The sequence below is a fragment of the Pongo pygmaeus genome, chromosome 18, assembly GCF_028885625.2.
Source record: "Pongo pygmaeus isolate AG05252 chromosome 18, NHGRI_mPonPyg2-v2.0_pri, whole genome shotgun sequence".
Taxonomy (NCBI): domain Eukaryota; kingdom Metazoa; phylum Chordata; class Mammalia; order Primates; family Hominidae; genus Pongo; species Pongo pygmaeus.
In genome coordinates this window covers 66,921,781-66,937,977 of record NC_072391.2, presented here as the reverse complement: position 1 = coordinate 66,937,977, position 16,197 = coordinate 66,921,781, and the positions used below count along the sequence as shown (strand labels likewise).

The 16,197-nt window shown below is 42.1% G+C and overlaps 1 protein-coding gene across 2 annotated transcripts in view; it reads right to left on the bottom strand.

Moving 5' to 3' along the window:
* NFAT5 (nuclear factor of activated T cells 5) overlaps positions 1-969 on the bottom strand; it is a 143,020-nt gene extending 142,051 nt beyond the window's left edge. Inside the window, exon 1 of one of the 2 annotated variants that reach the window (XM_054454144.2) lies at positions 608-969. In XM_054454144.2, coding sequence (XP_054310119.1) covers positions 608-683 — 76 coding nt within the window. In that variant the 5' untranslated portion in view covers positions 684-969. The remainder of the gene's footprint in view (positions 1-607) is intronic. The other variant, XM_054454149.2, reaches the window with a different exon arrangement.
* Between the last annotated feature and the right edge of the window lie 15,228 nt (positions 970-16,197).

Below are 16,197 nucleotides of genomic sequence, written 5' to 3'. Positions count from 1 at the left end.
TTTCTTTTTTTTTTTTTTACTTTTGGACTAGGCAAGGATGGAGGAAGAACGCATTTAATTGAGTTTTTGCTCTTGCTCTTCTGTTCGTGGAGCCAAAAGTTGCCGTTGCAAAAATTTAAAATCCTCACCCACGCCGCAGAGCGTTTCCTGATTCTAATAGACTTCTGAGAAAATTTTAATCAAGTTATTGAAATATTACCTGGAGTGCAGGGTGTACATCTTGGGAAGTAATTTTAATCTTGTGTGGAATATTGATGCCAGTAGCCACGTGGGCAAGGTTTTTAAGCTATTCGAATTGGTTTCTTTGTTTTTTATCTACAAGGATAGTTACAAATCATGAAAATCAGTCTGTTGTAATATGTGTATGTGTATATATATGCACACATATATATACATACATATATACACACATATATACATGTATATATATAATTATAGAGGCTTTTTCCCATGAAATTGAGCAGTTCTCGGGACTTGGAGTGCTAGGGTTGGGGTAAGAGGCTCTCAGCAAAGGAGGGCCCAGTACAGATGTCGCTGACGCAAGGCCCTTTACAAAGTTTTACCTGTAGACCTAGAATTTAAACGTGTGTCATCAGAGCTCACCTACCTTTCATCTCAACATTTGATTCAGGTTGCCCAGTTGTCTTCACTGAATTCTGTGTAGTAATCAGTCCTGTGAACATTTTTCTTTTGTCAGAGGTTCAGAAAGCTTTTCAGAGCCACCCCAAGATGGCAAAGCAGAACAAAAAACTGCCCTCAAATTGCCATCTCCGCTGTATGGTGTCGTGACAAGTCCCAAGGGAAGTCCCTTCATAACTGATAAGAGCCCCACTCATTTGAGAGAGGAAGATTGAAACCTCACATTGCCCAATAGGCCAAGGCCTACTGAAATTCTATAGCTTCTGAATTGGAGTAAACACACCTCTTGGAGACCCCCCATACGCCATCCATTAGTCAGTATATAGGGTAGCAGAGAGGAAATGCGATTCACCACCCGATACTAAGAAAGTTGACTGAATCACTCTGAGCAGATCCCTTTTCCCCAGACCAATGTAATCACTTAACAAACTTAGGGTATAGGAAATCCCCAGTACGGTTCTGACCCTAATTAACTAGTCAAGAACTGGCAAGGCCTCTTCCTTTTTCTCTCAATCCTTCTCTGCCCTTTTGTGACCTTTTTTTCCCCCGTTGAGGCTTTGTTGTATATGTTAATCAGATTTCCCCTGATTAGGTAAGAGCAAAGTGAAGAGAGGCCCACCAAAGTGTGGCTTGACCTAAACTGAATTCCCTGAGAGGGATTCTGTGGGCTCAGGCCTCACTTACCTCATTAGGTCCTGCATTAAGCACGGATTATATCTAAATAGGTATTTGAAAAATCAGTGTCCACTCCCACCCCCTGCACCTGTCTTCTTACAGAGATATATTCTCTTTTTGGCTTGTTTTTTTAAGATGGAATTTCACTCTTGTTGTCCAGGCTGGAGTGCAGCAGTGCAATCTCGGCTCACTGCAACCTCTGCCTCCCCGGTTCAAGTGATTCTTCTGCTTCAGCCTCCTGAGTAGCTGGGATTACAGGCGCCCACCACCATGCCCAGCTAATTTTTTGTATTTTTATTAGAGATGGGGTTTCACCATGTTGGCCAGGCTGGTCTCGAACTCCTGACCTCAGATGATCCACCCGCCTTGGCCTCCCAAAGTGCTGGGATTACAGGCATGAGCCACTGCACCCAGCCTATATTCTTTTCTTTTTTTTTTTTTTCTTTTCTATTCTTTCGTTTTTTTTGTTTGTTTGTTTTTTTGAGACAGGGTCTTGTTCTGTTGCCCAGGCTGGAGTGTAGTGGCAGCGTCATAGCTCAGTGCAGCTGCAGACTGAAACTCCTCCCGGGCTCAAAGTGATCCTTCCACCTCAGCCTCCCAAGTAGCTGGGACTACAGGCATGTGCCACCACACTCGGCTAATTCATTTTATTTTTTATTTTTATTTTTATTTTTTTGTAGAGACATGGTCTTACTATATTACCCAGGCTAGTCTTGAACTCCTTTTTTGCAGAGACATGATTTTGCTATATTGCCTAGGCTGGTCTTGGACTCCTAGCTTCAAGCGATCCTCCTTCCTCGACCTCCTAAAATGCGGAGATTAGAGGCATGAGCCATTGAGCCTGGCCCAAGACACCTTCTTTGAAAAACTGCTTAGATGGCTAGTTTTCTTGGCCATACTTTGCAACAGCATAGAGACCTAGATTTTCATTTTGTCTTTCAAATTTCAGTGACTGAAAACACAAATGAATTCATTAGTAAATAGTGTTTTCTCTGCTCTCATCACAAAATAAAATGTGACCTGCATGATATTCAAGGTTATCAGAAATAACTACCTGATCACAATGTCATTAGTACATTATACGCTGTTCTTAGTTCCACTGATATTTCCCTCTGTGATCATTTACAGTTCAGTTGCATCCTCTTTTCTTTGATATTTGAAATACTCTAATGATATATTTTTAAAACTACCCCTTCAACTATATACCTTTATAAAACTTCCTCTGGCCAGCCGCAGTGGCTCGCACCTGTAATCCCAGCACTTTGGGAGGCTGAGGCAGGCAGATCACTTGAGGTCAGGAGTTCGAGACCAGCCTGGCCAACAAGGTGAAACCCTGTCTCTACTAAAAATACAAAAAAAAAAAAAAAAAAAAAATTAGCTGGGCATGTTGGCACATGCCTGTAGTCCCAGCTACTTGGGAGGCTGAGGCAGGAGAATTGCTGGAACCAGGGAGGCAGAGGTTGAGTGAGCCAAGATCACACTACTGACTCCAGCCTGGGCAACAAGGGTGAGACCCTGTCTCAAAAAATATATATAAATAAAATAAGCTGGGCATGGTGGCGGATGCCTGTAGTCCCGTCTACTCGGGAGGCTGAGGCAGGAGAATGGCGTGAACCCGGGAGGTGGAGGTTGCAGTGAGCTGAGACTGCGCCAGTGCACTCCACCCTGGGTGACAGAGCAAGACTCTGTCTCAAAAAAAATAAATAAATAAAAATAAATAAAAAATAAAATAAAATAAAATAAAATTTCCTCTGCACACAACAAAAAGTAAAATTTGGAAATTTCCTCTTTTTGAAAATTATAATGGGACCAGGGAGCAAAACATACAGCAGATTTAGCAGTTTATAGAATTCCTTTATATTTCTTCCCAATCATATTTTACCTTCCCTAGTCACTTGATTAAAATTTCACAAGAACCCAGATTCAACTACAAGACTGTAGATTATGCAATAGAATGGCAATTTTTATATTGGTGTTGTGTACTTTAACCCCTCCTGGACTTGTTTAGGCACTTTGTGAATTGTGTAGCTGGATTGACTCTAAATGAAAGAGGTTCAAATATCAGCCACTGAAAAGGAATTAAATAAACTCATACAGAACAGAGTTTATTTAATCTTGCTGTCACAAGATCTACAAATCTTTGTCATTGTAATACAATTAAGGCTGTTAAAATAATTTTAGTCACACATATATTGTAAGGAATCTGCTAAACAAACAAAAATCTGAAAGGAAAGTTTCCAGAGTAATTCAAGTCAAAAACCAAAAAAAGTTTAGACCACAATTATTCTTGCCCCACCATGGGAGCACTCCTTAATAATAATGGAGAATTGATAGTGGTGGGAAATAGTAGTGACAGCATTTGTGCTGGAATTGTAATCAAATTCCTATTTGAATAAGTGTCAATTTCCACCCATATAACATGTTCTAGCAAATATTTCCTTTTTTTTTTTCTTTGAGACAGGGTCTCACTCTGTTGCCCAAGCTGCAGTGCTGTGGTGTGAACACAGCTCACTACAGCCTCAACCTCCTAGGTTCAAGTGATCCTCCTGCCTCAGCCTCCTGAGTAGCTGTGACCACAGGTGTGTGCTACCATGCCTGCCTAATTTTTTGTTTGTTTGTTTTTGTAGAGACAGGGTCTCACCATGTTGCCCAGGCTGGTCTCAAACTCCTAGGTTCAAGCAGTCCTCCCTCCTCAGCCTCCCAAAATGTTGGAATCTGTGAGCCACGGTGCCTAGCCTCACAAATATTTGTGAAGGCAAAATTAGTTTATATACTATTTAGCATCAGGTTTCAAACATTCTCACTCCTGGCATCTTCTAAAGTGCCCAAATCTTAGCATCAGGCATCCAATTCACTTTGTTCACCTTGATGGCATACTTCTTTAGTTTATGAGTTGTTCTCAGTCAGAGTTTGCATCTAAAGTCTTATAGAGACCAATTAAGTCTCTCAAGATCTAGAGTAATTGCAAGTCCTGAGAAACAGTGCAATCATTTTGAATCTGAAAGACTCAGTGAGCAGAGAGAAAGGAGGTAAATACCAGAGCTTTTTTTTTTTTTTTTTTTTTTTTCTTTTTTTTTTTTAAGTAGAGACAGGGTTTTGCCATGTTAGTGGCCAGGCTGGTCTCAAACTCCTGACGTCAAGTGATCTGCCCTCCTCAGCCTCCCAAAGTGCTGGGATTACAGGTGTGAACCACCGTACCCAGTCAATGCCAGAGCAATATGAAGGATAAATTAGGGAGGAGAAATTTTAACGGGAAAATAGAAATAGTTGATCCCGTTTAACCCAAGAAAGGAAGGAAGATAATGTCTCCAGATCATCACTAGGCAGGTTACACATGAAAACTGCAAGCAAGTCCTTATTCACACTGGCCTACCACATTGTGGAGACCACCACATTGCATTTGCTACAATGCGCTTTCCTCCACGTAATCATGGTATCTATTATGTATAGTAACCCCACCTCAGCTGTGATAATAGTTTGACCAAGAGTATGAATTAGTAAACATTGTACAATTTCTCATTACCCTCTCTCTTAATTCAGGGAGTTTTAACTCTGAGGTCCATGGGTTTGCTTCAAGGCATCTGTAATCTTCCTAAACTTATATGCAAATTTTGACAAACATCTCTTTTCTTGGGACAAAGGTTAAAATTTTGGACTTCTTAAGCTTTCTGAAAGAACGACTCATCACCCAAAAGAGATGAAAAAACTATTCCTCCACATGTAGCAGAATCATTCTTCTCTCGTTCCACAGTGGGTGCCGGGAGCTGTGCTAGGTATAAGAGATATAAACATTTTACACGGCCAGGGTCTGTGGCTCATGCCTGTAATCCCAGCACTTTGAGAGGCCAAGGTGGGTGGATCACTTGAGGCCAGGAATTTGAGACCAGCCTGGCTAACATGGCAAAACCCCATCTCTTCTAAAAATACAAAAAAAAATTAACCAGGCATGGTGGTGCGCACCTGTCCCAGCTACTTGGGAGGCTGAGGCATGAGAATTGCTTGAACTGGGGAGGTGGAGGTTGCAGTGAGCTGAGATGGAGCCACTGTACTCCAGCCTGGGCGACAGAGGGAGACTCTGTCTCAAATAAATTTTAAAAAGGATATAAAGATTTTTAGAAGATGAATATAAGAAGTACACTTAGCATTGTGATAGGTGCTATGCTAGAAATCTGTACAGATATCTAGAAATAAATGATCAGTTTGCTTTCTTAGTTACCTGAGAGAGGGGAAGGAGAAGGAACGTCATCTCACACACCACACTCTTTTCTCCTCCCACTACCACAGCTGGTATCTCTTCACTTCAACTGCAGTTTCTTACAGGGGTCAAAAGAGGCTAGACAGCCTGGGCATGGTGGCTTATGCCTGTAATCCCAGCACTTTGAGAGGCCGAGGCAGGCAGATCACGAGGTCAGGAGTTTGAGACCAGCCTGGCCAACATGGTAAAACCCTGTCTCTACTAAAAATACAAAAATTAGCCGGTCATGATGGTGGGCACCTGTAATCCCAGCTATTCGGGAGGCTGATGCAGAAGAATTGCTTGAACCCGGGAGGCAGAGGGAGAGGCTGCAGTGAGCCGAGATTGCACCACCGCACTGTAGCCAGGGCAACAGAACAAGACTCCATCTCAAAAAAAAAAAAAAAAAAAAAAAAAGGCTAAACAGTTGCAGGAAAAAGTCCTGACATACAAATGTTTACAGTGTGATGCATCACAGGTATTACTTGTTGATGCAAAGATTCCATGAAATACCTGGGGCTTCACTGGACTTTGTCAGTGGATGGTCAAAGAAACATTGAGTGTCTTTTTTTCAGCTTTGTGGAGGATTATGATTCAACACTTAGGTTAAGGATGCAATGATAAAATAATTGAATTGATCATCCACAACTAAGCACCAGAATTAAAGGGCTGAGCTGAAGTTACTGGATAAACTAGACTGATTTTAGAAATAACATGTTTCACCTGAGATGCATTTGTTTTAGCTGCATAAGGAAATGTGGACTGCCCCGAACATGGGAAGAGACATACAAGGGACTGATCTGCCTGCAGGTGTTAGAATCTAATTATAAAATATGAACTTACAGAGAATATTTATTTATTCATTCAGTTTCTCCACCTGCAAAAATCTTACTTTATTTTCAAAGTCCAGCTCAGATATTACTTCCTCTGTGAATTCATCCCAAACCTTTCCAAGCAATATTAATCATTCTCTCTTCTGTGTTCCTATAGCATTTTGTTCAAATTGCTGGCATAGCAATCATCACAGTGAATTAAAGTTCCTTGGTCACCTCTCTGATACATTGTGAACACACTTGGTCATATAGTATCAGAGAAAGTAAAAATAAATAAAACACAATTCTTGCCTTAAATAGCTTATAATTGATTGCCAGCACATGGCTTTAGCACCCAGACAGAATGAAACAAATGTTACAATAGCCGTCTGTTGACATTTTAATAAGAATTTGACATTGGATGCAGAGATGAAGAGAAAGGAAGAAGAAGTAAGAAACTCAAAAGGTAAGAAAAGGGCAGAGGTGAAAGATCTTAAACATTAGGCCAAGGATTTTGTTCTTTATCCTGAAGGCACTGGGGACCATTGAAGATTTTTTAAGAAGAAATGACCTGACCAGAGCTAGCATAAACTGGTGGCTGAGAGCCTAGAAAGAGAAACCAGCCAGGAGCCAATGAGGCCTGAAAGAGTACAGCAGGAAACAAAATGTAAAGAAGGAATTGTATTTGTAAAACATAGAAGTAGAATCAGAAGAACTCAGAACTGCTCAAATGTTGAGAGTAAGGAAAAGAGAAAAGTCTGAAAAAGGAGATAATGAGTCAAAGTTTTGAAACTTCTACCAACAGGTTCTTCATCGTTGGAGTCTGATATCGTTTGAATGTTTGTTCCCTCCAAATCTTAGGTTGAAATATAATCCTCAGACCAGGCATGGCGGCTCATACCTGTAATCCCAGCACTTTGGGAGACCGAGGCAGGAGGATTGCTTGAAGCCAAGAGTTCAAGACCAGCCTGGGCAACATAGCAAGACCCACCTCTACAAAAAAAAAAAAATTAAAATATTAGCCAGGTGTGGTGGCCCATGCCTGTAGTCTCAGCTTCTTGGGAGGCTGAGGAGGGAGAATTACTTAAGCCCAGGAGTTCGAGGCTGCAGTGAGGTATGATCCCACCACTGCACTCCAGCCTGGGCAACAGAGTGAGACTCTTGTCTCAAAAAAGTAAGAGAAATGGAAGCTCCAAAGTTGGAAGTGAGGCCTGGTGGGAGGTGTTTGGGTCATGGGGGTGGATCCCTCATGAATGGCTAGGCTCCTTCTTCCTGGTAATGAGTGAGTCCTCGCTCTGAATTCATGCAAGCTCTGGTTGTTTAAAGAGCCTGGCACCTCCTCCTTCTCTCTCTTGCTCCCTCTTGCCATGTGACGTGCCTGCTCCCACTTCACCTTCCTCCATGAGTAAAAGCTCCCTGAGGCCTCACCAGAAGCCGAGCAGATGCTAGCACCATGCTTCTTGTACATCCTGCAGAATCGGAGCCAATTAAACCTCTTTTTCTTTATAAATCACTCAGTTTCAGATACTTCTTTATAGCAATGCAAAACTAGCAGAGTCCAATAGCTTAATCCACCAAAAGAAAATTTAACAGAGAAGCAAACACCACCAAATATAAATCACTTGAGAGACTTTATACTTTTTTTGTTTGTTTGTTTTTTGTTTTTTTGAGATGGAGTCTTGCTCTGTCGCCCAGGCTGGAGTGCAATGGCCCGATCTCGGTTCACTGCAACCTCTGTCTCCCAGGTTCAAGCTATTCTCCTGTCTCAGCCTCCTGAGTAGCTGGATTACAGGCACCCGCCACCATGCCCAGCTAATTTTTGTATTTTTAGTAGAGACAGGGTTTCACCACTTTGGTCAGGCTGGTCTCAAACTCTGACCTCAGGTGATCCACCCACCTTGGCCTCCCAAAGTGCTGGGATTACAGGTGTGAGCCACAGTGCCCAGCAAGACTTTTACTTTGTTACCTGGAACAGCAAAGACTCTACTCAGAAATGATCCTAGACTTACACTTTGCCAGTAGGAAATTTAAGGAACGTAACTTGCTGAAAGTCAGAGAAAGAGTAAACTGGTAAGAAACAAAACGAAACAAATCTGCATGACCATGCATTCCCAGTTTTCGCTCCAAACATACTTGAGCACTAATATTTAAGCCTTTATATGCTCACTTTTATAACGAAGCGTGGAAGAAGTTCAAGAATCCTACAGGCCAACAATTCTGAGGAAAGAGAAAACAAGCTTGTAGAAAAAAAATAAAGCAGCCATATGGCTAATGTCTATAAAGAGGATCAGTTTGCAAACCTTCCATTCATGGAAGACTTGGGTAATAATGGACCTAACGGTTATTCTGTAAGGCCTGGACTAGGCACCAAAATATTTAAAAACTGGATACAGTACAGGCTGAGGGTAATCTGAAGTCAGCTCTAACAGCCTGACCCGATCAGGAGGAATCAGTAGATCATCTGTGCTTCTGAGCTATTAAGTGAATACTTTTTTTGAGTGCAAACAGAATTTGAAAAAAAAAGAGAAATTCAGAAAGAAACGTTCAATAAGAGAAAAAGCCTATAAAGAGTTGCTCCAGCAGGCTTTCCTCCAGAAGCAAAGAAGAAGATGTAATCTGTGTTACTACTCATGAGCAGGTCCACCCTAAACCTCAGATCAGACTTGGTCTTCACTGTTGGGGGCCATCTTAAGGTATGGTGCCCAGTGATTTCTAGTTTATTCTAGATAGACTTGGTATTTTCTCCATGGTACTCACATACCTTAATGGTGATAAGCTTCCAGAGGAACATGTGATCATCCATGTGATTGAAGGAAATATCTGATATTTCTCATGGATGCTACACATAACTATTTAGGATACATTTTTCTGAGGCTATTTGAAAAAGTAGAAAGTGAACTGACTTGGGGCCAGGCACAGTGGTTCACATCTATTATCCCAGTGCTTTGGGAGGCCAAGGCGAGAGGATCCCTTGAGCCCAGGAGTTTGAGACCAGCCTGGGCAACATAGCAAGACCCTGTCATTAAAAAAAAAAAAAAAGGAAAAGTTAGCCTGGTGTGGTGGTGCACACCTGTCGTCCCAGCTACTCAGGAAGTTGAGGTGGGAGGACCTCTTGAGCCCAGGGGTTCAAGGCTGCAGCGAGCTATGATTGCACCACTGCACACTCCAGCCTGGGCAACACAGTGAGACCCTGTTTCTAAATAAATAACTAATAAAATGAAATTTAAAAAGAAAGTGAACTGACTTCGAGTGCAGAGTCCTTAATGCTAGTTCGTTTTGGCCCCTACTGTGCACAGGAAGTGAGGCTTCTCCTGAGTAGTGTGACTTTCCTCCAGAGAGGAGTTTTCACTTTCTGCAGGACTTGGTGCTGGGTGAGGTAAGGCTGGAGCTGCTGGCACCACCTAGCCACAAAGAGGAAAGAGCCAGAAGCAGACTAATTATGAGGAAGAAGAGCCAAGAGATGAGGAGAGAGAAAAACCAGAACCTGAAAGAAAACAAAACTGGAGTCTCTGGAGGAAGCCATGCCTGACTTCAATTATCTGAATTAATAAATTCCTTTTTTCTTTTTTTTTTTTTTTTTTTTTTGCTTAAGAGGTTGTATTGGGTCTTCTATCAGTTTAAAGTAACCCAGAAGGCACAACATAACCTGCCCAGGTTTATGGGACTTTCTTGGGCCTCCGTCCCCTCTCTGTGAAATAAGTGGGTTAGGTTATTTATCAGGGAAGGATTGTGTTTGGCTGCTAGTAACAAACACCAGTGGCTTAGAGTTTTTATTTTTCTCATGCAAGAAGTCTGGAGTTAGGCAATTGATATGGTTTGGCTGTGTCCCCACCCAAATCTCATCTTGAATTGTAGCTCCCATAATTCCCACGTGTTGTGGGAGGGACCCGGTGGGAGATAATTGAACCATGGAGGTGGTTTCCCCCATTCTGTTCTCCTAGAAGTGAGTAAGTCTCACAAGATCTGATGGTTTTATAAGGGGAGACCCCTTTTGCTCGGTCGTCATTCTCACTTGTCTGCCACCATGAAAGACGTGCCTGTTGCCTTCCTCCCCAGCCATGTAGAACTATGAGGCCGTTAAACCTCTTTTTCTTTATGAATTACCCAGTCTCAAGTATGTCTTTATCAGCAGCATGAAATCGGACTAATACAGCAATCTAGGGCTAGTCTCACAGCCCCACAATGCCGTTAGGCACATAGGCGTCCCTGTTAGCCAGCTTGAGAGGTGGCATTTGTTCTCATACTCAGAAGATGGCTGTCCCCTCTAGGCATCATGTCTGCATGCTAGGCAGGAGGAGGAAGGAAGAAGAAAGGGGCCAACCCACACATTGGCTTTGACTTGCATCTCATTGGCCAGGACTGTGTCACATGGTCACTATCTGAAAGGGAGACTGGGAAATGTGTAAGTTGGGTACATTGTAAATGTGTTGTAAAAGTTGTAAATGTGTAGATGGATACATCGATACTCTGAACAAAATTGAGGGTCAGTTTGCAAGGAAGTGGGGCGAGAATAGATGTTGGGTAGACGATGACAGTATCTGCCACAGAATATATAATACCAAAAGTAACCTCTCTCTCAGAAACTGTGTAATTCTAGTCTTCTTTCCATTTTATTTTACTTAATCATTTCCTAATGGAAAAGAGCTAAGTATTTTATGGAAAGCACATTTTTAAAATCCAAAGTATTGGAGAAGTAGAGGTATGTCTCATATATTAAATGACAATACATTTGTGTGAGATATCAGATTACAGTCAAAATTGCTTCACGTTTATTATATTTTTCCTGAAACGTTCTTAAACTTTTAAATTCCAAACTTCAGGAAACTTACTCTCACTAATCCCAGCTATTCAGATATCTTCTTTTGTTGAACTAAGTTACCTGAATTTTCCTTCTAATTTTCCAGTCCTGGCCAGGTGCAGTGGCTCACAACTGTAGTCCTAACACTTTGGGATGCCAAGGCAGGCGGATCACTTGAGGTCAGGAGTTGGAGACCAGCCTGGCTAACATGGTGAAAACCTGCCTCTACTAAAAAAATACAAAAATTAGCTGGGTTTGGTGGCACGCACTTGTAATCCCAGCTACTCGGGAGGCTGAGGCAGGAGAAGCGCTTGAGCCTGGGAGGCAGAGATTGCAGTGAGCCAAGATCGCGCCACTGCACTCCAGCCTTGGGGAACAGAGCAAGACTCTGTCTCAATAAATAAATAAAATAAATAAGTGAACTAGGTTACCTGGGTTTTCCTTCTAATTTTCCAGTCCTTCTCAAATGATTTCATACCCTTGTGTTTCATCTCTCCAACTAAATTGTAAACTTGTCTGGAGCAGGACCCAACACTTAGCACAATGCTGGATTTGTAGTGAGCAATCGATAATGTTTCAGCAATGAATGAATGAATGAATAATTGAAATCTGAGTTTCTATGTCTTTTCTCTCCCCAGAACTCTGCCTTCCATGCATGCTTGTGAACTGACCGCCTCTAAGAGTCATTACCAAGGCAATTTGTATCCTAGGCAGCCAGCTTCAGAAAGCCTTTTATTTTCTGCCCTCAAATCCTCTCCACCATTATACATTCAGCTGGCCCCACAAATGTGCCCTGACCACTTCCCTTTGCCTAATTGTTTCACCTAGGCTCCTTCCCATTTTAACAGATTAAAGGTCTTACCTTTATCTATGTCTAAATTATGTCTAAATTAAATTCTGTACACTAGCTATTTCCTCTTCCTTTGCTCTCTAAGTTGACAGAACACAGCAGGTAATATGTTTATCAATGCTTTAGAAAGGCCCAAGTGTTTTTTTCTAATAAAAATAAGGTGTGTGGGGGGTTATACTTCAAAAACAATAGGTGTTCATTGTAAAAACAAAAAATAATCACTGCAAATATAAATAAGTAAATAAGTAATAATGATTCAAAAACTCATAAGCTATCACATAAAGAAGATCATTTAGTATATATCTTTCAGGAATTTTCCATGTATATTTTGCATTACATGTTACAAAAATTGGCTATACTACATATACTATTATCCTGCTTTCCTGATTTAACTGTGAACATCAGTCCACATCAGTCAATATTCTTAATAATGTGTGATGGCCGAAGACTATTCCATTACAGGAAATACCTTATTTAGCTAATCTCCTACTTTTGGCATTTAGTTTATTTTCTTTTTCAGAAACCTTTGTAGGCTGGGCGTGGTGGTTCACACCTGTAATCCCAGCAATTTGGGAGGCCAAGGTGGGTGGATCACTTGAGGTCAGGAGTTTAAGACCAGCCTGGCCAACATGATGAAACCCCATCTCTACTAAAAATACAAGAATCACCCAGGCATGGTGGCACACGCCTGTAATCCCAGCTACTCAGGAGGCTGAGGCAGGAGAATCACTTGAACCTGGGAGGCAGAGTTTGCAGTGAGCTGAGATCACACCACTGCACTCTAGCCTGGGCGACAGTGTGAGACTCTGTCTCACAAAAAAGGAAAAAAGAAGAAGAAACATTTGTAAATACCACTGAAATGAACATCCTTGTAGCTAAACCTATGCTTGTGGCCTTTTCTTAATTATTCCCTTTAGATACGCTCCTAAGATTTATTTTGATGACCAATAAGGAGGAGCAATACACATTTCATATGAAATGAGAGAGAGTGAAGCAAACCCACAGTAGTACTTTACCATTATTTTGGGACCTAAAATGTATTTGGCTTGCAGGCTCCAGGGCTTAGTCAGCATAACCTAATGCAATGGTTTTAAAATTTATTATTGTGGCACCACACCTGGAAATCTGAGCTTTCTGCAGAACACTGAAGAAATTTGCATAAGGAAACTTAAACATCTTAAAACATATAACATCATACTAAACCAGATACTATCCTATTGCAGCATCTAGTATAGACAAGCATGAGGTATCCATTTAAGAAAAACGTTAGAGAAAAATTTACAATTAACCCATTTATGCCTGAGGTTTCTATTTTTTGAATTTTTGCAATCAGACCTTGGCAATGATCTTGAGCAGTAGGATATAAATAACTCCCATATGCTTAGCGTTCCAATAATGGAACGCTAGGCATAAATGGGCCTAAAGTATGGCCAGGCACAGTGGCTCAGGTCTATAATTCCAGCATTTTGAGAGGCCAAGGCAGGAGGATTGTTTGTGTCCAGGAGTTTGAGACCAGCCTGGGCAACATCGTGGGACCCCCATCACTACAAAAATAATAATAAAAAATTAGCTGGGCGTGGTGGTGTGCACTTGTAGTCCCAGCTACGCGGGAGGTTGAGGTGGGAGGATCACTTAAACCTGAGAGTTCAAGGCTACAGTAAGCTGTGATCACACCACTGCACTCCAGCCTGGGCAACAGAGCAAAACCACATCTCTAAAGAAAAAAAAAAAAAAAAAGAAAGAAAGAAATAGAAAGTATGGCCCATTAATTATTTTTCTACTCTAAACTAGAAAAAGGCTGGTACAATCTGACATGGTGGAGCTCAAAAACCACTAGTGCAGGTGGTAAAAAGCAGAATATTTCATTTTTAGTCTCTATTCTGACACTTTGTTTTTTTTTGAGATGGAGTTTCACTCTTGTTGCCCAGGCTGGAGTGCAATGGCACGATCTCGGCTCACTGCAACCTGCACCTCCCGGGTTCAAGCAATTCTTCTGCCTCAGCCTCCCGAGTAGCTGGGATTACAGGCATGCACCACCATGCCCGGCTAATTTTGTATTTTTAGTAGAGACAGGGTTTCCCCATGTTGGTCAGTCTGGTCTCGAACTCCCAACCTCAGCTGATCCGCCCAACTCGGCCTCCCAAAGTGCTGGGATTACAGACATGAGCCACCACACCCAGCCTCCGCCACTTACTAAATACATAAATCTCCTAATCACTCCGAAACCTCAGTCTTCCCTTGTGCAAAAGGATTTAATAACAATATCTGTGTCATAGGGAAAAAATGAGCTGAAGTGTGAGAAAATGCTTTGTAAAGTGTAACATTGTGACACAAATGTTAACAGTAGTTATTGTAGTTGATGAAGTATTGAAAACTTTAGGCTTGATTGACTGTAATCCTGGCACTTTGGGAGGATGAGGCTGGCTGACCCCACCTAGGAGTTCGAGACTAGCCTGGGCAACATGGCAAAACTCCATCTCTAGAAAAAATACAAAAATTAGCCTGGTGTGGTGGCGGACACCTATATTCCTAGCTACTCAGGAGGCTGAGGTGGGAGAATCACCTGAGCCCAGGAGATCGAGGCTGTGGTAAGCCATGATTGTGCCACTGTGCTCCAGCCTGGGTGGCAGAGTGATACCCTGTCTCCAAAAAGAAAGAAAGAAAAACTTAGGCTTTATTGGAACTAAGCTTCTAACAAAGATCTGACAGCATAAATAAAATCCTAAATATAAGAATGTAATGATTTGGCCAGGCGCCGTGGCTCACACGTGTAATCCCAGCACTTTGGGAGGCTGAGGCAGGCAAGTCACTTGAGGTCAGGAGTTCAAGACCAGCCTGGCCAACATGGTGAAACCCCCGTCTCTATGAAGAATACAAAAATTATCAGGGCATGGTGGCAGGCTCCTGCATCCCAGCTACTTGGGAGGCTGAGGCAGGAGAATTGCTCGAACCTGGGAGGCAGAGATTTCAGTGAGCCGAGATAGCGCCACTGCACCCCAGCCTGGGCAACAGACAGACTCCCTCAAAAAAAAAAAAAAAAAAAAAAAAAAAAAGCTGGTTGGGGGCAGGTTATATGAACAGGGACTAAAAGGTAGCAGGCAAAAATAAAAGTTGTAAAGTTGTTTTTGTTTTGTTTTGTTTTTTTGAGACAGAGTCTCTCTGTCACCCAGGCTGGAGCGCAATGGCATGGTCTCAGCTCACTGCTACCTCCACCTTCGGGTTCAAGTGATTCTCTTGCCTCAGCCTCCCGAGTAGCTGGGATTACAGGCATGCACCACCACGCCCAGCTAATTTTTTTTTTATATTTTTAGTAGGGACAGGGTTTCACCATGTTAGCCAGGCTGGTCTTGAACTCCTAACCTCAGGTGATACACCGCCTCAGCCTCCCAAAGTGCCACTGTGGTGTGAGCCACGGTGCCTGGCCAAAAGTATTTATTTATTTATCTGAGACAGAATTTCACTCTTGTCTCCCAGGCTGGAGTGCAGTGGTGCGATATGGGTTCACTGCAACCTCCGCCTCCCAGGTTCAAGTGATTCTCCTGCCTCAGCCTCCCAAGTAGCTGGGATTACAGGCACCTGCCACCATGCCCGGCTAATTTTTGTATGTTTAGTAGAGATGGGGTTTCACCATGTTGGCCAAGCTGGTCTCAAGCTCCTGACCTCAGGTGATCCTCCCGCCTCAGCCCCGCAAAGTGCTGGGATTACAGGCGTGAGCCACTGTGCCCAGTCAAAAGTATTTTCATATTTGTAAGATTTATGAATTGCTTTATTTTAGAATTTCCATTATGACTCATAATACATCATTTTAAATACTAATTTAAATGTATAAAGAACAAATAGTTTCTCCTCTTTGTCTTATTTTTTCCTTCTGTTTCTTTAAAGTTTGTAATTACATGCGCAAATCAATTTAAAGAAATTCATCCCAGCTTGAGAGTACTTAGAGTTCTGTGTCCTTTAATCAGCTTATTCCTGCTCAACTTTCAAAAATATTTGTAATTAGACAGAAAACATATTCTAATCTATGTTCTAGAATTAAGAGTTCTATCTTGGTTAGAAACAAACACCAGATAAATAAATGTTATAGGGGCCAGGCACAGTGGTTTATGCCTGTAATCCCAGCACCTTAGGGCACCTATGTGGGAGGACCTCTTGAGACCAGCCTGAGCAACATAGCAAGATCCCATCTCTA